At 50.3% G+C, this 25,668-nt stretch overlaps 2 protein-coding genes across 3 annotated transcripts in view; one reads left to right on the top strand and one right to left on the bottom strand.

The window, feature by feature from the left end:
• Nucleotides 1-3,772: 3,772 nt before the first annotated feature.
• TTC24 (tetratricopeptide repeat domain 24) lies at nt 3,773-10,701 on the bottom strand (the record flags this gene model as incomplete). The annotated part of the gene is made up of 10 exons (XM_084768449.1): nt 10,631-10,701; nt 9,495-9,558; nt 9,218-9,325; nt 8,360-9,009; nt 7,984-8,187; nt 6,508-6,636; nt 6,277-6,389; nt 6,016-6,114; nt 4,722-4,819; nt 3,773-3,902 (listed from the first exon to the last, which is right to left on the bottom strand). The coding sequence occupies exons 3-10, from the start codon at nt 9,244-9,246 to the stop codon at nt 3,773-3,775; spliced, it is 1,452 nt and encodes a 483-aa protein (XP_084624575.1). The 5' UTR covers nt 9,247-9,325; nt 9,495-9,558; nt 10,631-10,701.
• A 3,640-nt stretch (nt 10,702-14,341) lies between these two features.
• Nucleotides 14,342-25,668, top strand: part of IQGAP3 (IQ motif containing GTPase activating protein 3) — a 48,778-nt gene continuing 37,451 nt past the window's right edge. The window contains exons 1-4 of one of the 2 annotated variants that reach the window (XM_084769863.1): nt 14,342-14,435; nt 18,053-18,140; nt 21,583-21,739; nt 22,477-22,554. In XM_084769863.1, the coding sequence (XP_084625989.1) occupies nt 14,399-14,435; nt 18,053-18,140; nt 21,583-21,739; nt 22,477-22,554 (360 nt within the window). In that variant the 5' untranslated portion in view covers nt 14,342-14,398. Of the gene's footprint in view, nt 14,436-17,411; nt 17,521-18,052; nt 18,141-21,582; nt 21,740-22,476; nt 22,555-25,668 lie in introns of those variants that run through there. The other variant, XM_084769864.1, reaches the window with a different exon arrangement.

Raw genomic sequence — 25,668 nt, forward strand, 5'->3', positions numbered from 1 at the left:
CTGACTACATATATCAACATTCTTGTGTGGCGGGCACTGCCCTTTGCCCCCTCAAAACCCAGGGGCTTTTGCTACCAGATCCTGGTTTTCATCTCTTTGTGGGGCTGTACAGTGAAGCCCTGCTTTTTCTAGTCTCCCTCCAGGTGGTAAGAATGACCATGTAGTTAAATCTTGACCACTTAAGATAAATATTTACTGCCATAGTGTACTCTTTGGGAGGGGGGAGTGTTTTTATATTTTGTTTGTTTTTGAGACAGGGTCTTACTATGAGCTCTGACGGTCTCACTGTATATACCAGGTTGGTCCCAAACTCACAGAGATCTGCTTGGCTCTGTCTCCCAAGTGCTGAGATTAAAGGAATGCACTGCTATGCCTGGCTTCAGAGTGTACTTTCTGCCCCCAACACAGTGTTCTTCTGTGTACCCTTGGCTGTTCTGGATTCAATTTGTAAACCAGGCTGGCCTTGAACTCATAGAGATCTGCCTTTGTCTGCCTCCCCCGAGTGTTGGGATTACAGGTGTGTGCCACTGCATCTGGTTTCATAGTGTACTCTGTTTTGTTTTGTTTGGGGGGGGTTGTTTTGTTTTTTTAAGACAGGGTTTCTCTATGTAGCCTTGACTGTCCTGGGCTCACTCTGTAGACCAGGCTGGCCTTGAACTCACAGCAATCTGCCTACCTCTGCCTCCGAAGTGCTGGGATTAAAGGTGTGTGCCACCATGCCCGGTTTATTGTTTTTTGAGATAGCATCTCACTATATATCCCTGGCTGTCCTGAATTTGCTATGTAGACCAGGCTAGCCTCAAACTCACAGAGATCTGCCAGCCTCAGCCTCCCTAGTTGTTATTGTTGTTTGAGAAAAAGCCTTGCTATGTAGCCCAGGCTGTCCTAGAAGCGTTGTTCTTCCTGCCTCCTTCTGAGTGGTGGCCTCTGCCACCATGGCCAGCCCTCTCTTTTCCTCATGCACTCCTGTGAGGAAATCCCTGTAAGTGCTCAAAAAAAAAAAAAAAGTCATAATATCATTATGGATCATTATGGTTGCTGTGACCTCAGGTGTCCCATGGGGGACAATCCTTGGAGTGTCTGCTTTTTCATGTCTTTTGTTGTATGGCATTCCTGTCTACCACATGGAGAGGGGGCCAGGAATAAGGTCAATGGTCCCAAAGTCATCTGGGCTAGGAAGTGATTTTCAGACCTGTCACGACCCCTCTGGTGGAGTCTGTGTGACAAATGCTGTTGTACCACCTGAGGTGATGACCCCTGCCCCGGGAGGGCATCCTGGAATGGGCCTGATGCTCCTGCCAGGAGTAATTGACTGCAGCCTTCCTTTTTCTCCTTGTGTTGGCATATTCTGTCTCTATTCTTTCTTCCAACCTTACTCTCATAGCAGGACTTTTCAAACATGACATTGCTATGAAACGCCCTAACATGGGACTGCGGTCAGGGTCCATTTAGGCCCCGGAGTTCACCACCAAGCTCTGCTGGTCTTCTCCACTTATTAAAACAAACATGGCTGAGCCGGGCGTGGTGGCACACACCTTTAATCCCAGCACTCCGGAGGCAGATGCAAGCGGATCGCTGTGAGTTCGAGACCAGCCTGGTCTACAGAGTGAGTCCAGGACAGTCAAGGCTACACAGAGAAACTCTGTCTCAAAAACCAAAAAAAAAAAAAAAAAAACCAAACCAAACCAAAACAAAACAAAACCCAAAAACAAAAAACAAAAAACAAAAAACAAAAAACAAACATGGCTAAGAATGAATTATTAGCTAATAATTTATATTATGATTTAAAAAGAAATAAAGTGTTTCAGAAAGCTCCAGATAGTGGTGCTCAGATATTAGAAAGGATAACTAAGAAAAACCTGTCTTGCCACACAGGTGTTGGGCATAAGTTCCGTTAATGAGAGAACACTGACCCTTGACAAAGAGGGCACATGCATATTGATACCAAGCCAATAACTTAAGAGTGATGACATCTTTATTGTGTATTTTGTACCCTGTATTGTTTCATTTCAAGTCAGTAATTCAAAAATGACAACACTATTACTTTGCATTCTGTACTTTGTACTGTGTGTGCCTGATGGCTTCACTGACTCCCTTGAATCTACTCCATGGGAAAATGCAGCCACAAAATCACTCCCTGTTTAAAAAAAAAATGTGTATAAAAATCTAGACTGCTTGCCTGCAAAATATGCTCAGATCTAAACTCTCTCGTGGGTTTGTCATTTTGCCAAATCCTTGTACACCGATGCTTCGAGATCTCCCGGTCCCAAGGACCTATACCCGACTGAGACGGTCCATGGCACAGACCTGGCCAAAAACCTTAGGCATCTTGACATCCTAATCCAGAAAAGCAAGCATCAGTGTTCACTATCCACTTTCCAGTTTTGTCTATTCAGTTAAAGCCTCCCAAAGAGGAGCAAAGAGACTCCCAACACCAAGCCAGTGGAACCCTTGGCCTGGCTGCTCAGGAACATCAAGTCTATACCCAGCTAAAGAGGCTCCTCCCCAAAGCCCCTAATGTGTATATTGGGAAGCTCTTGTAGAGGCATGGGCTGTGGCAGCTGGTACAGGTCACATGACTGTGCAGAAACCAGATGGGGTGCGTGTCCTCTGGGGGCTCCTGCTGAGGCCTTCTTTGGTCCATCCGGATGACCTAAAGGAGGCAGAGGGGCCCACCCTTGGCCACTGGAGAAACTCAGGAGGCTGCCTCCCAGGTTGAGGTTTTCATCCCTATTTTCTTTAGGGCTCCGCTTTTCACAAGCCAGCAGGCAGGCCATGTGGGAGCCAGGGACACTGCCAAGCACGAGATCCTTCCTTCCCTCAACCCAACAGTGGTCATGCTCAGTTAAAAATCACAAGCTACCTCTTCCACTTGGGCAGTCCATCCTCCAGGCCTCTACCCCACCTCTAGGACCTACCGCTTGACTTGGAGCTTGTTGGGTGCCGCGATGACTGGGTGCTTCACTCCATTGGGACTTGGACCTCTAGACAGAAGATGAGCTGTGGCTCCTAAGCCTGGGTGGAGAGGGTTGGATACATTCATCACAGGCCTCTTCATAACCAGGCAACGCAATGAGGAGGAGGAAGCAGGGGTGGGGACAGTGGGGTGGATATCTAGGCCTGTATTGGCCACTTCATGGAGGATGCCTTGTACAAGCCAGGTGCTTGGTAAACACAGCCACTTAGTGACAGTAGGATGATTCCCTGTGCATAGAAGGAAGCATACTGATAACACATCACTAATTCAAGCCAGATGACCAAATAGCAAGCTCTTTGGCTGCCTGAGCTTGAGAGCTTTGAGGCACACCTAAGAAGGCCTAAATCGGGTGTGGTGGCTCATGCCTTTAATCCCAGCATTTGGGAGGAGAGGCAGGTGAATCTCTGTGAGTTCGAGGCCAGCCTGGCCTATAAAGTGAGTCCACGACAGCCAAGGCTCCACAGAGAAACTCTGTCTTGGAAAAGCCAAACCAAACAAACAAACAAAAAAATAAGTCCTAACACCCTACATGACATGGAGCAGGCTCTCCACAAACCCTGTGCTCTAAGATGCAAAGTTTAAGGTGACAGGAAGTGAAAGGCAGGCAACAGGAGGGAGCACACACACATCTGGGAAGGGCTCAGAGGACACAGGCCAGGCCCTCAAGAAAGAAGCAGAAATGTGGGAAGGCTGCTGCAGGCAAGGCTTGGTCACCTGGGGAGCCAGGGGTGGGTGGCAGGCCCAGGTGGGAGGACCAGGAAAGTGAGGTGGGAGTTCCGACTGCAGGTGTGGGGCCTAGTTCTCCCTCTCCCACTCCTCTATCCACTCACGGTCCTGTCTCTGTGGTCCCAACACGGTGGTGATGTTCGCCAACCCCTCCATCTCTCTCTTCTTACCGCCCTCTTCCGGCACTTCATCCTCCCACCTGCTGAAATGTTTTCAGAGACAGGGAACTGCATGTGGCCAGGCTGTGGAACACCCCAGTGGCCAGCTCCCTGCCCCTGGCCAGCTCCCCGCCCCTGGCCAGCTCCCCACCCCAGTGGCCAGCTCCCCACCCCAGTGGCCAGCTCCCCACCCCAGTGGCCAGCTCCCCACCCCTGGCCAGCTCCCCACCCCAGTGGCCAGCTCCCCACCCCAGTGGCCAGCTCCCCACCCCTGGCCAGCTCCCCACCCCTGGCCAGCTACTCACCCATGGCCAGCTCCCCACCCCTGGCCAGCTCCCCACCCCTGGCCAGCTCCCCACCCCTGGCCAGCTCCCCACCCCTGGCCAGCTACTCACCCCTGGCCAGCTCCCCACCCCAGTGGCCAGCTCCCTACCCCAGTGGCCAGCTCCCTACCCCAGTGGCCAGCTCCCCACCCCAGTGGCCAGCTCCCTACCCCAGTGGCCAGCTCCCTACCCCAGTGGCCAGCTCCCCACCCCAGTGGCCAGCTCCCCACCCCAGTGGCCAGCTCCCCACCCCAGTGGCCAGCTCCCCACCCCAGTGGCCAGCTCCCCACCCCAGTGGCCAGCTCCCCACCCCAGTGGCCAGCTCCCCATCGCAGTGGCCAGCTCCCCACCCCAGTGGCCAGCTCCCCACCCCAGTGGCCAGCTCCCCGCCCCAGTGGCCAGCTCCCCACCCCAGTGGCCAGCTCCCCGCCCCAGTGGCCAGCTCCCTACCCCAGTGGCCAGCTCCCCACCCCAGTGGCCAGCTCCCCACCCCAGTGGCCAGCGTACTCTCTTCTTACTCGGGCCCACTTGACTCACCTGTCCCCGGTACCTTCTGCACTGCGTTGTACCCTGGCTGAGGTCCTTGCCACCACGGAGGCCTTCCATGAAGTCTGCAGCCTTCCAGGAGCAGAGGGCTGGGCATGGGGAAGTACAGAGCATGGCATGGGGGGGGAAATGGCCACCTGACTATCACTGTCCTTCCAGCTGCCTCCGGAGCCACAGTATCCTGCACAGACTTACTTGCTGGAGACAGCGCAGGGGCGTTCTAAGAATCAAATTCTGAAGTGAGGCCCTCTGCTCTATAAAAGTTTACCTAATAAATCTTACATTAGAAATCAGGCTTATATTGGGCGGTGGTGGCACACACCATTAATCCCAGCACTTGGGAGGCAGAGGCAGGTGGATCACTATGAGTTCGAGGCCAGCCTGGTCTACCAAGTGAGTCCAGGACAGCCAAGGCTACACAGGGAAACCCTGTCTCGGAAAAATAATAATAAAATAAAGAAATCAGACTTATACACCCAAGCTGACCATTACTCTGTCATGCCTAGAGCCTCCTTGAACTGTCAGAGTTGGTTGAAGACCTTGGCTGGAGCCTAAGGCTTTTGACTTTTAATTTAAGCCTCTGCCTGTCCAGGGGTCCAGGACCCCTCTCCGACCCCCTGTATGGTAACTGAACCTAGGGCCTCACACATGCTGGGCAAGCATTCTACAACTGAACTACACCCACTGCTTCAGGTGAATTCAACTGTGCTTGAAGATTTTATAGTGCCGTGGGCCTTAAAACAAGAGGGCACTCAATCCATTAAATCTCTATAACAAAGCATAAATTTCAATTCTTGGGGTGAGGGAAAGTTTCTTATGGAGGAAAGCATTTGGGGGAAGCCTGTGGAGAGAGACTGGGGAAGCAAAATGAGCTGGAGGCAGAGTCTAAGGGGACCCGGAGAAGCCCTGCCAAACCAGTCGGCTCCTGGGGCTTTCTTGGAGCAACACCCCCATCCTGTGGTCATTTAGAGAATTGCACCCAACAACAGCCTCCCAAATCTTCACACAGATGGCTAACTGCCTTCCTGGGCCTTAACCCAACGGGGACTTGTTACCACTTTGCCAGTCCTGAGACAACCCTTGTGCAGAAAGTATGCCACAATCTTCGCCCACCTCCAGGACCCTCTCCTGCCCCCCGCAACCTGATCTACATACATCCCTCATGCAAGCCCAGGGGCAGATGAACACAGGAGCAGTTAAACTTAGCATCCCTGAGAACATCCTTTCTGGGCAACTCGCCCCGCCCCCCCTCACTCCCACCTCCTGGTCTCAGGTGTCATACTACCGAGATAGGAGCCTGGGCTAGCCTCTCCTGGGCCAAGCAGGTCCGCAGAGCGTCTGCCAGCTTGGCCACAAGCCGCTCTCGTACGGAAGCTGGTTCCTGCTGGGAGAAGCGGACAGTGGATGAAGCTGAAGATGGATTCAGCCCGCGGACAGAACGAACTCTGACTCTGCCCCTTGCGTCCTGCCGCCATGCCACCAACCCCAGAACTGGGGGGCAGACTGCCTCTCTCTCTAGGTCAGAGGCCATCGTGGAGGGTCTCACCTGACACAGAGCCAGCGCTTCCTTATAGTATTTCAAGGCCTGGTCATGTTGCCCCAGTCTGGCTGCAGCTGCCCCAAGGCCCTCATAGGCCTGCCACTGTCCCTTCACATCTCCTAAGGAAGACAGTGTAAAAGATTTCACATTGCCTGTTCCACAGACCCTTGTAGCAGTGTGCACCCTCACTCTTTGGGTGCTACTCCCTGAGTTCCAAGCTATCCCCCTTATTCTTACCAGTGTCTTGGGCAGCCTGCAGGGCATGCAAATAGCTGTCCCAGGCAGCCCTGTGGTTCCCCCGCTGACTCAGTGAGAACGCCAGGCCGAGAAAGCTCTGTCCTTGCTCCCACCGCTGGCCCACAGAGCCTGAAATCAGAACACATCCATTCAAATAGGGACATGGTAGCATTTGAGACCCTGCCCCCCAGCAAGGGAGGGTCCCAGGAGTCCAGTGTGTCTCAGCGCATCTAGGTGACCCCCACAGGCCTAAGCTGTCCAGGTCTTGTTATACCCCAAATGCCTCCCTAGGCAGTTGAAGCCAACTAAGTCAGTCAAGGTTACGTTAATAGATTGAGGCAAAACATTTGCATTACGTAGGGCCGGGCTGGTGGAATTCACAGCTCTGCCGCTGCCTCTAGAGTGCTGGGTCAAAGGCGTATGCCGCCATACTTTGAATACCCTATTTAGGGCTAGGCAACCTTGTCACAGCTACAGCCCCACTTATGTGATGTGGACGCTATGTTTTATTTTTTGCTTGTTTGTTTTTGCAGTGCCGGAAATGGAATCTATGGCCCGTGTGTGCCGGGCAAGTGCTTTACCACAGAGCCACAGCCCCCAGCTCTCTGCTGTTTTAATTTTTTTTTCACATTTATTCCTGTGGGTGTGTGGGTGTGCACAGGTGGAAGTCAGGACAACTGGTAGGAATAGTTGCTGACCTTCATCCACGTGGGTTCTGGGGCGTGAACTTGGCAACAAGTACCCTTTACAAGCTGAGCCCTCACCCCGCCAGCCCCGCATAGTCCCATTTTTTTAATGTGTGGAAATGGAAACTCACACATGAGATGAAAAGCAACCGGTTTGCTTCTGAAGGGGATTCGGGGCAGCACTTCCGGCCTCTGAACCCACCCACCGGGACTGCTGGGTACAGCTGTGCAGTCAGCTCCTGACCCACTCCTCCAGGCTCCCTGGTCCCCTCCCAGCTCCCAGACCCTGGTGCGCCACCAGGTTTATTGAAAACGTTCAATTCTTTTTCTTTTATGACAGGTTACCATTTAACCGAGGCTGGCCTGGGGTTTGATATGTAGCCAAGGATAACTTTAAGCTGATTGCCTCTACCTACTGAGGTACTGAGGTTACAGCTGGCCACCGCTGCTACACTTGGTTTATGTGGTGCTGGGCTGTGTGCTAGGCAAACACTCTAGATAGATAGATAGATAGATAGATAGATAGATATAGACATGCTCATCTTTTTTTTCTAAGATTTATTTATTATTGTGTATACAGTGTTCTGCTTGCATATACACCTGCAGTCCAGAAGAGGGCACCAGATCTCATTATAGATGGTTGTGAACCATCATGTGGTTGCTGGGAATTGAACTCAGGACCTCTGGAAGAGCAGTCAGTGCTCTTAACCTCTGAGCCGTCTCTCCAGCCCCCTGAAACCTCTTCTTAATCCTTTAGTCTTGGCCCCATTCCCCAGCCCCTGGCACCCACCATGCAGACTGGCGGCCTTCTGGTGAAATTCCTGGGCTTCCTGATAGTTGCCAAGGACATTATGGGTCATTCCAAGGTTTTGAAGCACTGTTGCCTGCTCTGCTGGCTGTCCACACAGGGATAGGGCTTGCAGGAAGGCCTCTACTGCCAGAGGGAACAGTTGGAGTTGGAAGTAACCCATGCCTAGATCGTTGTACAGTGGCCCTGGAGAGTACAGCCAAAGCCGCCGATAGTCAGATGAGCCATAGCTAAGGCTGTACAGGTACAGCCCCTCACCCACTCCTCCAGCTTCCCCACCCCCTCCCAGCACTCAGAGCACCACCAGGCTTAGGCTCAGCACCTCCTCAGATCCCACACCATCTTTACTGAGGCTCACCCAGGAGTCCCCGGTCATCGCTCCGGTCAGCATCAGCAAGCTTACGGCTCTCCTCCAGAGCCTGCAGCACGTCACTCAGTCCATGCTGCCCGCTGCTCAACATACACCTCACTGCAGCCACCTGGGCCAGGGCTGCATCCCAGAGCTGGCCTGCATGGGCGTAGGCCTGGCTCGCTTCCTGGAAACTGGAGGCCGCTTGCTTAGGCCATCCCAAGGCTTGGTAGCAGGCTCCTATTTTTGCCTGTGTTTCTCCACGGTCACCCTGTGGCTGGTGACAGCCCAGAGCCCTGCGGTACCAGGCTAAAGCTTGAGTCAGGTCACCAAGAGCATGATAGGCCAGAGCCACATTGAAACACTGGCCACCATGACACCAGCCTTCGGACTTCCCTTCATGATGGGCTCTCAGAAGTAGCTCAAGACCTGTGGCTGGGTCCCCTGTCTCCACATAGGCAGCCCCTAGGTTGAAGGCACAGGCCTGAAGAACAGGGGTACCTCTGGTTGATGGGGTCTTGGAGGCTAGCAAGAAAGCCTTCTGGAATCTGCCCAAGGCCTCCTGCATCTGAGCAGCCTGCAGGGCCCTGTGGCCAGCCCTTGTGAGCGTCTGGATCTTGGCTTCTTGTTGTAGCCACTTTCTTTTCTCCTTTTTCTTCCTGCAGTTTGAAAGTTTGGGCACAGGTTCAAGCTTCTAATGGCTCTTCCTCAGGGGCAGGGGAAGAAGAGTCAAGGTTGACACCAGGGAACAGAGGGGGTCGGCATGCCAGCTTTAGCTCGCCCCCCCCCCTCCAGCAGGATCCCTCAAGGGAAATTTGACTGTACCTCAGATCTCCTGGGACCAAGGATTTTCCTCTGACCTCTCACCTTGCTTCCTGTATCCCACTGGGCAGCATTTTGACTCCAACTCTTTCTTAGAACTCTTCCTAGGTCTTTGTCAGCACTCAGACCAAGTAACTTTCTGAAAGCTGACTTCTGTGAATTCCATACCCCATGTTACAAAATAACCAACCAACCAAAAAGTCCCTGCCAAGCTTCTGTAATTTCCTTGGATTTTTCTCCCTAAGTTCTCCCCCAGCCCCCAGCCCCAGCCCCAGTCCTGGGGCTCGAAGCCAGCACTCAAGGCAAGCACTCTGCCACTGACCTGTACCACCGGCTGCGTTGATCACATAGGGTTAGAAAGGCTGACTTTCTTGTCTTCCACTAGCCTGGGAATGAGTTGAAGGCAATTAAATCTTCTAGGAAAGTTCAGCAGTTAAGAGCACTTACTGCTTTTTCCAAAGGACCTGAATTTAGTTGAACTCCTAGGTCAGACAGCTCTCATAACCATCTGTAACTCCAACTCCAAGGAATCCAAAGCATCTGGTACACACACACACACACACACACACACACACACACACACACACACACACAACCAAAAAACAAAAAAAATGTGCTTAAAAATATTGAATCTATCTTTAAAAGTTTACTAAGTTCAGTCATTTCTATGACTTCCCTTCCCTTTCTGGCTTCTGCAGGCACTTGTGGTGGCGCACGCCTTTAATCCCAGCACTTGGGAGGCAGAGGCAGGCGGATCTCTGAGATTTGAGGCCAGCCTGGTCTACAGAATGAGTTCCAGGACAGCCAGGACTACATATAAAGACTCTCACAACACACGAAAACCAAACAGCACACGCAGGGCTACCCTCTCACCTCTCACACACAGCATCTCTGCATACGGCCGCCCTCTTGTGGTCTGGGTGGTGCTGCTTTATAAACCAGTGGGAATTCAGCGCTCCAGTGTGTGCCAGGAGCTGTCCTAGCCCTGGCTGCTCAAAGCTGAACAGGATAAGGAAGCCGGTGTCCAGGAGAGGGCCTGTCTGTGTTTACTATGCCCTTCCTCCCATCTCCTCTACTTCCTGTCAGTGGGTTGGTTCCTGCTCTGGTCCTCAGACATCTCTTAATTTCAGACACATTCTTCTCGTCAGCACCTTTCCTGTAGGGGTCTTTCTCCTGGGAAGGCACAGCCTGGACCCCCTCACCTCCCAGGAAATAGAAAAGAGCAGAAAAGCCACACACACACCCTCTCTCTTCTTCCTCCTTCTCTTCTTCCTTTTTCTCTTTTTCAGAAGGGATGCCTCTTTTCAAAGAAATTTGTTCTGGGGTTGGGGATTTAGCTTAGTGGTGGAGAAAGGGAGGGAAGGAGAAAGGGAAGACGAGAAGGGGGAAAGAAGGAGGGAAAATGAAGGAGAAATGCTTCTATAAATACATGGAATCTTAACTTCATAGGGTTCTAACCTTGAGGCATTCCCGGCTGTTCCCGCACAGTCTTGGGGACCGCACCACAGGACTTCTTACCTCTGTACTGGTTTTATTTTTTTCTCCACAGAGAATGCTTTTCTGGAATGGCTCTTCTGGCTTCAGTTACTTCTTACTAGCTTTTAGCTCAGACCTGTGTTACCAGACACCTGGGCACCACCCTCTACTCCCAGGTAATCATTTGAGTGACAGCTATGGTGGCCTATCTTGGTGCAGAACCCTCACAGTGCTCAGACACAGCCACCTGAGGCCTATTCCCCTTCCTAGTCAGCCTCTTCACCCCTACAGACACGCCCTCGAGTTCCTTCAAGTAATATAGCAAAGCATCATGGGACTATTGATCACTTATAGTCATACAAAGATCATCTACTCCTTCCATCCTCTTTTTTTTTTTTTTTTTTTTTTTTTTTTGGTTTTTTGAGACAGGGTTTCTCTGAGTAGCCTTGGCTGTCCTGGACTTGCTTTGTAGACCACGGAACTCACAGCAATCTGCCTGCCTCTGCCTCCCGAGTGCTGGTTTTAAAGGCGTGTGCCACCATGTCTGGCTAATTTAATTTAATTTTAAGGTAGGTGAATCTTCTTTCCTTAGCATCCTCAATACTGGCATTACAGAGATGTGCCACCATGCCTTGCTCAGTCTCTCCCCTTTCAAAGAAGAGGGGACAGGCCAAAGAGTTTCTTCCATCTGTTACAAAGTGACCACAAGCTTTAACAAAGCATAGACTATCCCAGATGTGGACCTTTTCAATGTGCACACACACTGCCCTGCATGCATACATACATGCATACATATGTGCATACTCCCAAGCATACATAAAGTGCACTATGTGGCAGTTGTACAGTTGGTAATGGGACAGGAGATGATGGTAGGCAGAGGCCTGGAGAGCAGAGGAGCCTCCTCGTCCCGGACTCTGTAACCTCCAGGTTCTGTCTGATGGGAGGACAGGGTTCACTAACTCACCAGCCCACCAACCCATCAGTGGCTGCACCTGAAAGTAGAAAGGCTATCGCCAGACACAGACTCCTGAAGTTGATGTGCTGACCACAGTCGCTCTCGCAGGCTTTGCTGCAGGCCTGGTACCTGTATCGGTGCCATCTCTGTGTTCCAGACAGGCTAGAGCTTCTGCTCTGGCCTGAGGTGCTAGTGTAGCCTAACCAGGCCAGCTAGGCCCAAATGGTCCCATACGGATCAGGCTTCCCTTAAGGGGGGTAATCAGGCTGAAAGTGTTCTTAGGCACCATCCTGAGCTCCCTCCCAGTAATGCTGTCATCTCTAAACCAGTATCCAATTCCTTTCCCTGTCGTGTCCACCACACCTTGGCAACTCCTTCCGTAATTACTAAAACACAGAATATCGCTGAGAATACAAGCAGCACCAAAAATCTACAACATGATGATCACAATTGACATGTATATTTCAACAATAACTTTAAATATCAGTGGCCTCAGTTTCCCAATCAGAAGACGCAGACTGACTGAACTGATGATCAAGAAATAAAATCCATCTATCTGTTGCTGCCAAGAAACACATCCTACTTTAAGGACAGGCACCACCTTAGAGTAGAAGGATGGGCAGAAACCAAGTGGAACCTGGTTCCAACCAAGTGGAACCAGGAAGCAGTCAGGGCTCACCATCCCACTGTCTGACAAAACGGACTTCAAGATAGAACAAATCAAGCTGGGTGTGGTGGCACACGCCTGTAATCCCAGCACTCGGGAGGCAGAGGCAGGCGGATCATTGTGAGTTCGAGGCCAGCCTGGTGTACAAAGTGAGTTCCAGGACAGCCAGGACTACACAGAGAAACCCTGTCTTGAAAAAAAAAAGTGGAACACTTCATTCCACATCAAAGGTTCATATCTGGAAAAGGGGGAGTAAGGTCAGACTGGGAGATCCACATACACTTAAGTCTTAAGTCTTAATTTGTTATGTTGGTTTTTTTGGGGGGGGTTGTTTGTTTGTTTTTGGCTTTTCAAGACAGGGTTTCTCTGTGTAGTCTTGGCTGTTTGGACTCACTTTGTAGACCAGGCTGGCCTTGAACTCACAGACATCCGCCTGCTTCTGCCTCTCGAGTGCTGGGATTAAAGGCATGCGCCACCACACCCAGCTCTGTCCATTGTAATTTGAATGTTTTTCTTTTCTTTTTTCTTTCTTTTTTTGTCATAGACAAATTTATTCATTTTTAGAAATTTCTTTCTTTTTAAAAAAATGTTGTAGAGGAGTTTATTAAATGAGCACGGGGAGAGAAGGAAGGGGGAGAGAAGGAAAAGGGGCAGGGGTACCCCAGAGAGAGAGAGACAGACAGACAGACAGAGGCAGAGACCGAGACCGAGACAGAGACAGAAAGAGTAAGAAGAGAGAGTAGAGAGCTCTTTTTCCTTTCTTTTGGCAATTTCATATATGTATACAGTGTGTTGTGATCGTGTTCATTCCTCATATTGTATCATTCTTATTTAAAGACTATTGTCTCTGTAGGCAATCAGCACGTCAATTTTGTTAATTGTGCAGGAAGTTTTGTTTTAATATGTATTTATTATACATACAGTGCTCTGCCTGTGCACCTGCACGCCAGAAGAGGGCACCAAATCTTGTTATAGATGGCTGTGAGCCACCAAGTGGTTGCTGGGAACTGAACTCAGGACCTTTGGAAGAACAGACAATGCTCTTAACTTCTGAGCCATCTCTCTAGCCCCCCTTCTGTTTGTTTTGTTTTGTTTTTGTTTTGCTTTTTGAGACAGGGTTTCTCTGTGTAGCCTTGGCTGCCCTGGACTCGCTTTGTAGACCAGGCTGGCCTCGAACTCACAGAGATCCACCTGCCTCTGCCTCCCAAGTGCTGGGATTAAAGGCGTGCGCCACCACGCCAGGCAAAAAGGATCTTGTTTGTTTTTTGAGGCAGAGTTTCTCTGTGTAACACTAGATGTTCTAGAACTCACTCTGTAGGCTAGGCTGGCCTTGAACTCACAGAGATCTGCCTGCCTCTGCCTCCCCCTGGGATTGAAAGGGAGCACCACCACGCCTGGTAAAGTTATTATTTTTTTAATAATTTATTTGGGCCGGGCATGGTGGTACATGCCTTTAATCTCAGCACTCGGGATTCTTATTTCATGTGCATTGGTGTTTTGCCTGCATGCATGTTTCTGCAAGAATGTCAGGTTCCCCTGGAGCTGGAGTTCCAGAGAAGCATGGGCTGTCATGTGGATGCTGGGAATTGAACCCAGATTCTCTGAAAGAGTAGCCAAATGGTCTTAACTGTTGATCATGGTGAGAGGCCCCATTCCCTTCCCATGTCCTTTTAATAAGGTCTATTTTTCTTTCCTGTCTTAAGATCAGCGAAACCTCCACTAGGAAGGTCTCTGCTCTCCGCTGTAGTGGATCTCCCCGTCTGTGCAGCACTGACTTGCAAGCTTTTTGACTTTGTATCTATCTCTTAATGCCATAACAGCACTAATCTAGAACGGGTATATCCCCGTATTTGTCACCTAGTTCCGTGTAGCACATGGGCAGTCCCAGGAATTCTATAGGAAGTGGAATAGATTAACGAAAGAAAGGGCAGCGGCAAGGACTATTTGAAAAAGCCAGCTGAGCAACCGGGACTTGGAGAAAGGGCAACCAAAGGAATTGCCACCTGTAAGAGGAACTACAAAGCCCAGAATGCCCAGCAGCGCGACCGGAAGCGTCCCGTTCCGGTGTGACTGTAGTGACGGGTGGTGTCCCAGCGGCGGGAGATTCAAAATTGGCAGGAGAAGGAACATGGAGCCGTGTGGGACAGGCCGGGCTCGGACAGCCTGTGAGTGCGGGAAGGATCTGAGGGTGGAGTGGGTGCTACTGGCGGGGCTTAGCCTTCGCCGGAGTGGCTGCCCCAGCAGGGCTTACTGAGGAATGGGCTGAAATGTACGCAGGATAATCGGGCTGCAGAAGCGTCAAAGGGCGCGCTCCCTTATTCCCAGGTTTTGGGGCCCCAGGGTCGGGGAATGCAGATGATCTAGATGGCCTCTTAAAATCCAGCAGTGACCGTACTTGCCAAAGGGTGCCACAGGATGGGATTCCGCGTTGAGACAAACTGCGTGTCGCCTAATCACCTGGCCACTTATTTAAAATGCAGAGCCTGGAGGGCGGGCTTGGTGGCTCGCACTCCATAATTACAGCAGTTAGGAAGTGAAGGCCGGAGGTCAAGAGTTCAAGTTCATTCTTAGCTACATAGTACACAGAGGATAGCCTGGGCTACCTGACACTCTGCTGCTGCCTTAGAGAGAAACTCGGGTTCGTGGGAAGGGGCTGGCTGAAGGCATTCCACCTGATCGGCTGAATGAAAAACAGAACCCGCTTTCTCCGCTAGGACACACAGAGCAAAATCTGTGTCCACCCATCTCATAAAGGAAAGCTAGTTCCAGGAAAACCATTTTGCGGTGGTCGTTTTGGGGTTTGGTTTGGTTGGGGTGGGTGGGTGGGTGGTGCGCTGGAGCTTGCTCAAGGCCCCGCCCATTCGATCTCCCTGAGTCCCTAGCTCATAACTCTGAGGTGATGTCACTCACTTACCGGTCTATTTTCCACACTTGAACAACCAACTCTTGTTCCTTGGACACTCCCTCAGGAGAACCCGCGGATTTTCTGTCGTTGGCCGGCACTTTCAAATCTGTGTTTGGAAGTGTGTCTGTGGGTTTGAGCTTTAATAACTGCCAATTCAAATAAGCCCAGCCCGTCCTGAAGTCATACCACAGTGTATACAAGATGAGGAAACGGGATAAAACATAAAAATGTCTGTAGTGCCTGAGGTCAAAGACAAATCGACCACGATGTCTCTCGCATGTCCCCTGAGCTTATTTGTTTGTAGTGCCCACACACAGCCTTCCCTCGTCCTGTGCTTAATTTTATATCGTGTTTCCCATGAAAAAGAGAGAGAGACGGAGAGGTGTAAAGACTGGCTAAGGCCGACTAGGAATGCTGTCTCCTTTAAGGTGTTCCCTGTACTTGAGTTTGGAGGTCAGGGAGCTGTCTACAATTCTAACTTGAAGATTACTTTCCTCGGTAGGTGAGCTACAGGGGGGAAAGAAAAGATAATGGTGATACCTGTGGGATCTTTTAAAATTCTCCTTGTCCATTTAATTGAGAGTGTGCAGTGTGGATCCCTCTGTTGGGCCACCTGTCCCTGCTTCACCCTTGCTTGTCATCCCCTGCCGGTCACATAGAACAGCTTTCTTCCTCTTCCTCTGCTCATCCTGAGGTCTTATTCATGGCCTATAGTTATCCCCTTCACTTTGGGTTGGAGTTGTTCACTTACATGTTTTTCTCTCCTAATAAGTGTTGAATTATGGTATTAGTAGGGGCTTTTTTGTTTGTTTGTTTGTTTTGTTTTGTTTTTCAAGATACAGCTTCTCTGTGTAGCTTTGACTGTCCTGGATTCGCTTTGTAGACCAGGCTGGCCTTGAACTCATAGAGATTCACCTGCCTCTGCCTCCCAAGTGCTGGGATTAAAGGCATGCGCCACCACCGCCCGGCTATAGGGCCCTTTTTTAACACCTGCCCTAGCTCCTAAATAATTGGGACAAAGACCTATTCGACTTATTCAATGTGTTTTTTGTGTTTTGTTTGTTTGGTTTTTCGAGACAGGGTTTCTCTTTGTAGCCTTGGCTGTCTGGACTCGCTTTGTAGACCAGGCTAGCCTTGAACTCACTGAGGTCCACCTGCCTCTGCATCCCTGAGTGCTGGGATTAGAGGTGTGTGCCACCACACCTGGCTATTCAACAGGTTTTAAGCTCCATAACTGGGCAGATACTCAGAGGGCATTCCTCTAGTCTGACCCATTATGCTAATGTGGCTACTCCCAGCCATGTGCCTGCTTCTGCTCTGTCCTCATGGCACCTTCTCTCTCTCTTTCCCTCCCTCTTTCTCCCTTCCTCTCTTCCTCTCTCCTTCCCCCTCCCTCCCTCTTCTTCCTTCCCTCCTCTCTCTTTCTCTCCATCCCTGGGATTGGAAGTCTAGTCTTCCTGTCTCCTCTGCCCAGTCATTGGCTGTTCAGCTTTTTATTAGCCAATCAGAGGAAATTGGGGAGCATTCTTTACATAACATTGATGCAGAGGATTCTTCAGTAATGATGGCACATTACTGTAACGTGGTCTCTGGGCACAGAAATCAGCATCTGAACACACAGCCTGCAAGGCCAACCCCCAACAGACAGTAGTCTCTGTGTCCCCCAACCCTCTCAATATGTATGCTGTTTTGCCTGCATGCATGTCTTTTGTATTGCATGCATGTCTGGGGCCAGTGGAAGCCAGAAGAGAGCATTAGGTCCCAGAGCTGGAGTTACAAACAGGTGTGAAACACCACACAGGTGTGGAGAATTGAACCCAAGTCGTATGGAAGAGTAGTCAGTGGTCTTAAGTGGTGAGCCATCTCTCCAGCACCCATCTTTGTATGTTTGGGTTTTTTTTTAAAGGTTTATTTATTTATTATTATGTATACAGTGTTCTGCCTGCACGGACACCATTAGTCCAGAGGCCATCAGATCACAGTTGGTTGTGAGCCTCCGTGTGGTTGCTGGGGATTGAACTCAGGACCTTTGGAAGAGCAGGTGGCGCTCTTTTAACTACTGAGCCATCTCTCCAGCCTTTTTTCTTTTTTAAGACAGGGTCTCTCTATGTAAATCTAGCTTCCCAGAACTCATTCTGTAGGCTGACCTTGATCAGCATGCCCAGCTCTGGGATTAAAGGCGTGCGCCATCACGCCTGGCTTCTATTTTAAGAGTAGAGGTTCCCTAGCCCAGGGCCCTACATGAAGGTATTTCGTGAATGAATGACTGTGTTAATCGGGTCGGCCATGCTTCTAAGGGAGCAGCTGTGGCGGCACATCTTTGAGCAGTTAGCACTTGGTGATGAGTAAGTACCGGGGGAGGCTGCACTCCCAGCTGAGGAAGGCTCTGGATAGTGCCGCTGGTGGTACCGAAGCGGTTCGTGAGGCTTGAGAATGAGAAGAATGGGAAGATGGCTGCAGAGGAGAGAAGGAAATGTCTCTGGCAAAGAAGGATGCTCTCTGATCATGGGTACACAGGGAAAAAGAACTGGGACATGACGGAGAGTGAGTGCTTCTGTGCCCTGGAGGGGCCGCTTCGAACCTGAGGCCCCTCACCGAGGTCTGCGTTGCAGACTGCTGGGATTAAAGGCTCACACCGCTGTGCCTGGCTCTAGTTTTTGTTTGTTTGTTTGTTTTAAGATTTATTTTTATTTATGTGCATGTGTCTGTGTCTGTGTCTATACACCGTGTGTGTAAGGGTGGCCACAGAAGCCAGAAGAGTGCACTGGTTCCCCTGAAGCTGGTTGCTTACGGGTAGCTGTGAGCTGCCCGGCGGCGCGGGTGCTGCGATTCCCCAGCTAACGCTGCGTTCCTTCCCTCTCTCTCCTCACACTGTAGATGAACGCCTCACAGCTGAGGAGATGGACGAGCAGAGACGACAGAATGTGGCCTATCAGTACCTGTGCCGGCTGGAGGAAGCCAAGCGGTAAGCAGGGTCCAGAAAGATGGGCTCCTCAGGGCCCGCTTTTCCTTCCTCTCCTGTTCCAGGCACCTGTTCCCACAGGAAATGCCAACAAACAAGGGGCTGTGCTGCGAGGAAGGGCAAGTTAAACTAGCTCTCTTAAGCTAGGCAAGACGCACACACCTGTAACCAATCGAGTTGCTTAGGAGGTCAGAGGGAAAAAATGTTCAAGGCCAAAGCTGGGCATGATGGGCCACACCTTTAATCCCAGCACTCAGGAGGAAGAGGCAGGCAGATCTCTGTGAGTTCCAGGACAGTGAAACCCTATCTCAAAAAACAAAACAAAAAAATAACATCTTTTCTTTTCTTTTCTTTTGCACATCTTCTGTTTCCTAAGGCAAATCCCAACCATGAGATCCCTTCCTGGATCCTTCAATAGGTGGCTCTACAGCTTTGGGTGTCTGTTTACCTACCACACCCAACTAAACGATCTGTGAATTGTTGGGAAATCAGGAACTAGGCCAGTTTCCAGTTTCCGGTTTCACTTACTGTCTAAAAAGAAAAATCTGCCTTTATATGACAATGAATATGTACAGTGGAAATTTTTAACTAAAAAGAAGTAAATCTGTTTACTCAAAAAGAAAAACCTAGGGCTGGAGAGATGGCTCAGAGGTTAAGAGCACCGGCTTCTCTTCCAGAGGTCCTGAGTTCAATTCCCAGCAACCACATGGTGGCTCACAGCCATCTATACTGGGATCTGGTGCCCTCTTCTGGCGGGCGGGCACATATACAGGTAGAACATTGTATACATTAAAAATAAATTTTTTTTAAAAAAAAAAAGAAAGAAATAAGGGGAAAATGGGAGGGAGGGAAGAATGGGAGGATACAAGGGATGGGATAACCATTGAGATGTAACAAGAATAAATTAATAAAGGAGAAAAAAAGTAAAAAAAAAAAAAAAAGAAAGAAAGAAAAATCTAAGCTGGGCACAGTGGCTCATGCCAGTAATCCCAGCACTTCAGGAGTCAGAGGCAGGAGGATCACTCTGTTTGAAGCCAGCCTGGTCTACAAAGTGAGTCCAGGACAGCCAGGACTACACAGAGAAACCCTGTCTTGAAAAAAACAAACAAACAAAATCTAGCCAGATGGTAGTGGTGCACACCTTTAATCAGGAGGCAGAGGCAGGTGGATCTCTATGAGTTTAAGGCCAATGAGGTCTACAGGGCGAGTTCCAGGACAGCCAGGGCAACGCAGAGAAACCTCGTCTTGAAATCTCTTTCTCCCCACTGTTCCCCAAAAAGGGACTATAAGAGCTTACATGTGACACTTACCTTTTATGCCTTCTTTGTTTTTTGTTTGGTTTTTCGAGATAGGGTTTCTCTGTGTAGCCTTGGCCGTCCTGGACTCACTTTGTAGACCAGGCTAGTCTCGAACTCACAGAGATACACCTGCCTCTGCCTCCCGAGTGCTGGGATTAAAGGGGTATGCTACCCCTGCCTGGCTCTTTTAGGCCTTCTTTAAACAGGAGCACTTCCCCCCCCCTCTCTGTGTGTCCGTCCGTCTCTGACCTTTTTAGGAGACTGGATCACTTTTTCTGACATCCTGGCTTCATTTGCTTCCTATATCATTCAGTTTGTGCTCCCAAGCCCTATGTTTTCTAAAAATTAATGTTGGCTCTTTTGTTGTTGTTTTGTTTTTGTTTTTTGAGGCAGAGTTTCTCTGTGTAACAGCTCTGGCTGTCCTGGAACTCGCTCTGTAGCTCAGCCTGGCCTTGAACTCACGGAGATCTGCCTGCCTCTGCCTCCCAAGTGCTGGGATGAAAGGCGTGCATCACCGCCATCACCACCACCTCCACCACTCCCCAGCCAATTGTTGGCTCTTAAAGGCTTCATTAGCAGCTTTGATTAGGTGGCAGGGGCCGGTGGATCTCTGAGTTCGAGGCCAGCCTGGTCTACAGAGTGAGTCCAGGACAGCCAGGGCTACACAGAGAAACCCTGTTTACAAAGCAAAGTCTTGATTAACTTCAGGTTCCATAGAAGACACCTCATTTCCTTTAGACAAGGTCTGTGACTGAGCCAAGAGCTAGGCTGGTGGGGTTACAGGTGTTTGTGGCCATGCCTGGGGATTTGTGGTTTTGTGTGGGTGCAGGGGGTTTGAACTCAGGCCGTTGTGCCTGTGCAGCAAGCACTCTGACCTGCTGAGCCATTTCCCCGGTCCCTTTTTCTTTCCTTTAGAAACATTTAATTTAGCCAGAAGAGGGTGTCAGATGCCCTGGAACTAGTTACAGATGGTTATAAGCTCACGTGGGTGCTGGAATCAGACCCAGGTGCTCTGGAAGAGCAGTCAGTACTCCTATCTTGGAGCCATCTCCCCAGCCCCCATCTCTTATTTTAAGATTTTCCAAAAGCAAGGTAGAAGGGAGCAGACAGGACATGAGGTGTCTAACGCGAGAGGCATGGAGCAAGGTATGCCCGGCTCTCTTTGGAAACATACTGTCTGTAGACCTCAGCATCTGTAGACTCTACCTAAGGAGTCACTCTGCTTGCCTTGTATGGCCACCAGCAGTAAAATGCATTTATAGTCAGTCAAGTGTGCTCAGAATCACTAGCTCACTGAGCCTGGCAGCTGTCCGCTGAAGCTGGCAGTACCAGTGATGTAACCAGGTTTTTGTGTTTTGTGTTTTGTTTTGTTTTGTTTTTTGGCAGAATGCAAATGAGTCAGAAGTGAATTGAGGGACATGCGTTGGAAAGTGGGCCTCCGAGTCTAAGAGCTGTGCTTTTCTGTTCCTTGTCCCTCTTCCATCAGCCACAGGGCCCTTAATACCCTCATTATCCTCAGAACTGAGTTAGTTGTGAGTGATGGGGCTCATCCCGGCAGATGTGAGCTTTCTGTACCTAAGGTTTCGGAACCTTACAGACCGAGGGAAGTGGCAGGCTCCACTTGGTTTGAGTCAGGTGTGTAGCCAGACAGGGTGAGAGGTTACCTCCCACAGCAGAGTAAGAGTCTGGCTACACCTCCTTAAAGATGGGCAGGAGGCTGGGCGTGGTGGTGCACTTTTAATGCCAGAATTTAGGAGGCAGAGGCAGGCCGATCGCTGTGAGTTCAAGGCCAGCCTGGTCTACAAAGTGAGTCCAGAACAGCCAAGGCTATGCAGAGAAACCTTGTCTCAAACAAACAAACAAACAAAACAAACAACAAAAAAAAACCCAAAACCAAACAAAGATGGCAGCAAGCAGGTATGAGAGCTACTCAGGGAAACTTTCTAGGGTGAGTGAGGCAAAGGGTTGGCTTGTTTAGGCTTCTGTGGCAGCTTGGGGGAAGGTGGGGTACAGCAAGGCAATAGGAAGAGGGGAATTTTGGGTGGGGAAGGAAGGTGTGTCAGGTCTCTGGAGGGATGGGCGGGTCCTACAGGTAGCAGGGCCTGTGCGGCCTTGCCAGTGGGTAAGCGGAGCTCTCCTGTTCACAGCTGGATGGAGGTGTGCTTGAAGGAGGAGCTTCCATCCCCAGTGGAGCTGGAGGAGAGCCTCCGGAATGGAGTGCTACTGGCCAAGCTGGGCCACTGTTTCGCGCCCTCTGTGGTCCCCCTGAAGAAAATCTATGACTTGGAACAGCTGCGGTACCAGGTGGGGACAGTGTAATTAAGCCCCCTGCCATCTCTGCTTTCCAGGAGGCCCCTTCTCACAGCTATGAGGCTGTGGTGACCATATATGAGCTGGGTTGTGGTGGCGCACACCTTTAATCCCAGCACTCGGGAGGCAGAGGCAGGCGGATCGCTGTGAGTTCGAGGCCAGCCTGGTCTACAGAGTGAGTTTCAGGACAGCCAAAGCTACACAGAGAAACCCTATCTTGAAAAACAAAACAAAAACTCCATATACGATCCCTTTTGAAGATGAAAAGGTTACAAATAATTGTACTGGGACAGTATGTATTCATTAGTGTCTGACAGGTGGGTGCTCTCCTAACAAGCAAGAGGTACCTCTGCATGGGCCTTAAGATGCCCCAAGGGCGAATGGCCTGGAGATTTTTAGTCACAGTGCACACTCCATGGCTCATGGGCTTTGCCACCTAAAGAACCTTCTCTGTGCTCTAGCCAGCCCGAGCCTCTTGTCCTATGTCAGCCCGGAAGCCGTGCTGCACTGCCCTCCCCTGTGGCCTTCCTTTCACTGTCCAGCAGGGTGACCCACCCATTCCCGGTGGCTTCAGCCGTTTTTCTGTCCCGTGGGGCAGGGGATTCGCAGGATGGGGCCCTTTGGCTTCTCCTACCATCTTCCCCCAAGAGAGTTTAAGCTGGCATCTGGCCTCTGCCCATAGGGGGGAGCCCTGAGAACCAGAGAAATATTCTCTCTCTCCTCCCTTTCAGGCGACTGGCTTGCATTTCCGGCACACAGACAACATCAACTTTTGGCTTTCTGCAGTAGCCCACCTCGGTCTACCTTCGGTAAAACGGGATGCCACGATGGTTATCTGTCTGATCCAAGAGAACAGTTCCTTGGGGCCATTCCTTGAACCGGGTTGCTTGGTCTCTGCCTTCACCTCCCTGTGGATGAAGGGAGGGGAAGGTCTCCTGGGCCGAGGCACATCAGGACTGTCACATGGGGGAGCCCCTGTGTAGTATAGATGGGGCTCACTCACGTTAGCCAGACATCTTCCCACTAGAACTGCAGAGTAAAGCAAGGGCCTGCCATATCCCCATGTGGGAGACATCAGGCTGGGGCCTTAGTCTCAAGACCCTATGGCACTCATGTTAGGTGTCCTTTGCCTCTGTGACTCCCAATTTGTTTATCTATCAAGTGGGTGTAATAATTCACACCTATAATGTTGGCAGGAGAATAGGATGGCCCATGTAAATTCCCTTTTGCAAAGCACTATACAAATTAAGGCGCTGCGGGATTCTGAAGTGTATGCGTTCTTCCCATGTTCCTTCCCTGTAGAAGGAAACTATAAAAAGATGAGGCAAGATGGTAAAGGAGCTTGCTGCTAAACCTGGCAACCTGAGCTTAAATCCCCAGGAGCCACATGGTGGAGGAAGAGAGCCAACTCCTGCAAGCTGAGCTCTGACATACACACACACACACACATGCACGCATGCACACGCACACACACGGAGACAGTAGCAAAGAAAGACGTTTTGCAAACCTGTAACTCCAGCACTTGGGAAGGCAAGCCAGCAGGGAAGGCAAGACAGCAGGATCGTGGGTTTGAGGCCAGCTTGCATTTTATACAGAACCCTTTCTCAATAAAAGAAAAAAGGCTTGTCCTGGTGGCACACCTTTAATCCCAGCACTTGAGAGGCAGAAGCAGGCAGATCTTTGTGAGTCCGAAGCCAGTCTGGGCTACATAGTGAGTTCCTGTCCCATGTCCCCTGTCCCTGTCCCCTCCGCGCCCCCCCCCCCCCCCGCCACCAAAAACAAAGAGAGATGGAGGATTCCAGGTTCAGTTCCCAGCACCTACATCACAACTGTCTGCAGCTGCAGTTCTAGGGTACCCAGTGTCCTCTTCTGGCCTCAGTGGACACTTGCATGCAAATGGTGCCCGGACAGGCGCGCGCGCGCGCACACACACACACACACACACACACACTCATACACTCATAAATACAAATTAGAAAGAGGAGCTGGAGAGATGGCTCAGTAGTTACGAGCACTGGCTGGGTTTGATTCCCAGCACCCACTCAGTGGCTTACAACCATCTGTATGTAATTCCTGTCGCAGGGGATGCAGCTCTGTCTTCTGCTCTCCGTGGACACCAGACACACATGTGATACACAAGCTTACATGCAGGCAAAACACACATACACATTAGAAAACAAAAAGAAGCAGTCTAGGGCTGGGGACATGGCTCAGTGGTAGAGCACTTGCATGTGTGCGAGACCCTGCAGGCCTCCCAGTTTTACAGAAAAAAGCAAGAAGCTGAGCTTAGCAGTGCACCTCTGCTTTCAGCCTTCAGGAAGGTAAGGCAGCGGGGCTGGGGCCTTCCAGGCAGTGCCTTGGTTATTCAACAAATCTGATGACAGCTTGGGTTACATGGTGAGACCTTGTCTCAAAAAACAAAGCAAACAAAACCCTGAAAGAGCAACTGGAGAGATGGCTTAAAGATTAAGTGTACTATGCCGGGCGTGGTGGCGCACGCCTTTAATCCCAGCACTCAGGAGGCAGAGGCAGGCAGATCGATGTGAGTTCGAGGCCAGCCTGGTCTACAAAGGGAGTCCAGGACAGCCAAGGCTACACAGAGAAACCCTGTCTCAAAAAACGAACCAAAACAAAACAAAAAAATAAGATTAAGTGCACTAACTGGGAGTGGTGGTGCATGCCTTTAATCCCTGCACTCTAGAAGCAGAGGTAGGTGGCTCTCTGTGAGTTCAAGGCCAGCCTGGCCTACAAAGGCAGTCCAGGGCAGTCAGGGCTATTGCATGGAGAAACCCTGTCTCAATAAAAACAAAAAGATTAAGTGCACTTACTGTACTTGCAGAGGATCCAGGTTCAGTTCCCACTACCCACACGGTGATTTATAACCATCTGGACCTGCGGTTCCAGGCCGCCTGTTCCCTCTTCTGATCTCTGCAGGTGCCAGGCAGGCATGTGGCACACAAATGCATATAGGCAAGGCACTTGTACACATAAAAGAAGTCTAATTTTTGTCTGCTTGTTTGTTTGCTTTTGTTTTTCAAGACAGGGTTTCTCTGTGTGTAGCCCTGGCTGTCTCAGAACTCACTTTGTAAACCAGGCTGGCCTCAAACTCACAGAGATCCACCTGCCTCTGCATCCCAGGTGCTGAGATTAAAGGCGTGCACCACCATGCCTGGCTTTTGGGTCTTCTTTTTTTTTTTTTTTTTTTTTTTTTTTCCTTCTAAGGTTTTATTTATTTATTATTATGTATACAGTGTTCTGCCTGCATGTACACCTGACACCAGAAGAGGGCACCAGATCTCATTATAGATGGTTGTGAGCCACCATGTGGTTGCTGGGAATTGAACTCACGACCTTTAGAAGAGCAGACAGTGCTCTTAACCTCTGAGCCATCTCTCCAGCCCTTGGGTCTTCTTTTAAAAAATGATTTTTATGATTTATTTGTCTTTATTTTACATACATTGGTTTTCTGGCTGCATTTATGCCTATGTGAGAGTGTCAGATGCCCCCCTGAAACTGGAGTCATAGGCAACCGAGCTGTCTGGTGGGTGCTGGGAATTGAACCTGGGTCCTTTGGAAGAGAAGCCAGTGCTCTTAACAGCTGAGCCATCTCTCCAACCCCAGGTTTCTGGTTTTGTTTTGTTTTTTTAAGATTGATTTATTTATTATGTAAAGTGTTTTGCCTGCATGTACACCTGCTTGCCAGAAGAGGGCACCAGATCTCATTGTAGATAATTGTGATCCACCGTGTAGTTGCTGGGAATTGAACTCAGGACTTTTGGAAGAGCAGCCAGTGCTATTAACCTCTGAGCCATCTCTCCAGCCCCAGGTTTCAGTTCTGAAAGTGGTTTCTAAAATCAGAAGCCTTTGGCTTAAAAGACGGTGCCATGCCTAGTGCCTTTGTGGGCCATGAGCCCTTCCTGGGT

This window comes from Acomys minous, assembly GCF_964271855.1.
Source record: "Acomys minous genome assembly, chromosome: 19".
Taxonomy (NCBI): Eukaryota; Metazoa; Chordata; class Mammalia; order Rodentia; family Muridae; genus Acomys; species Acomys minous.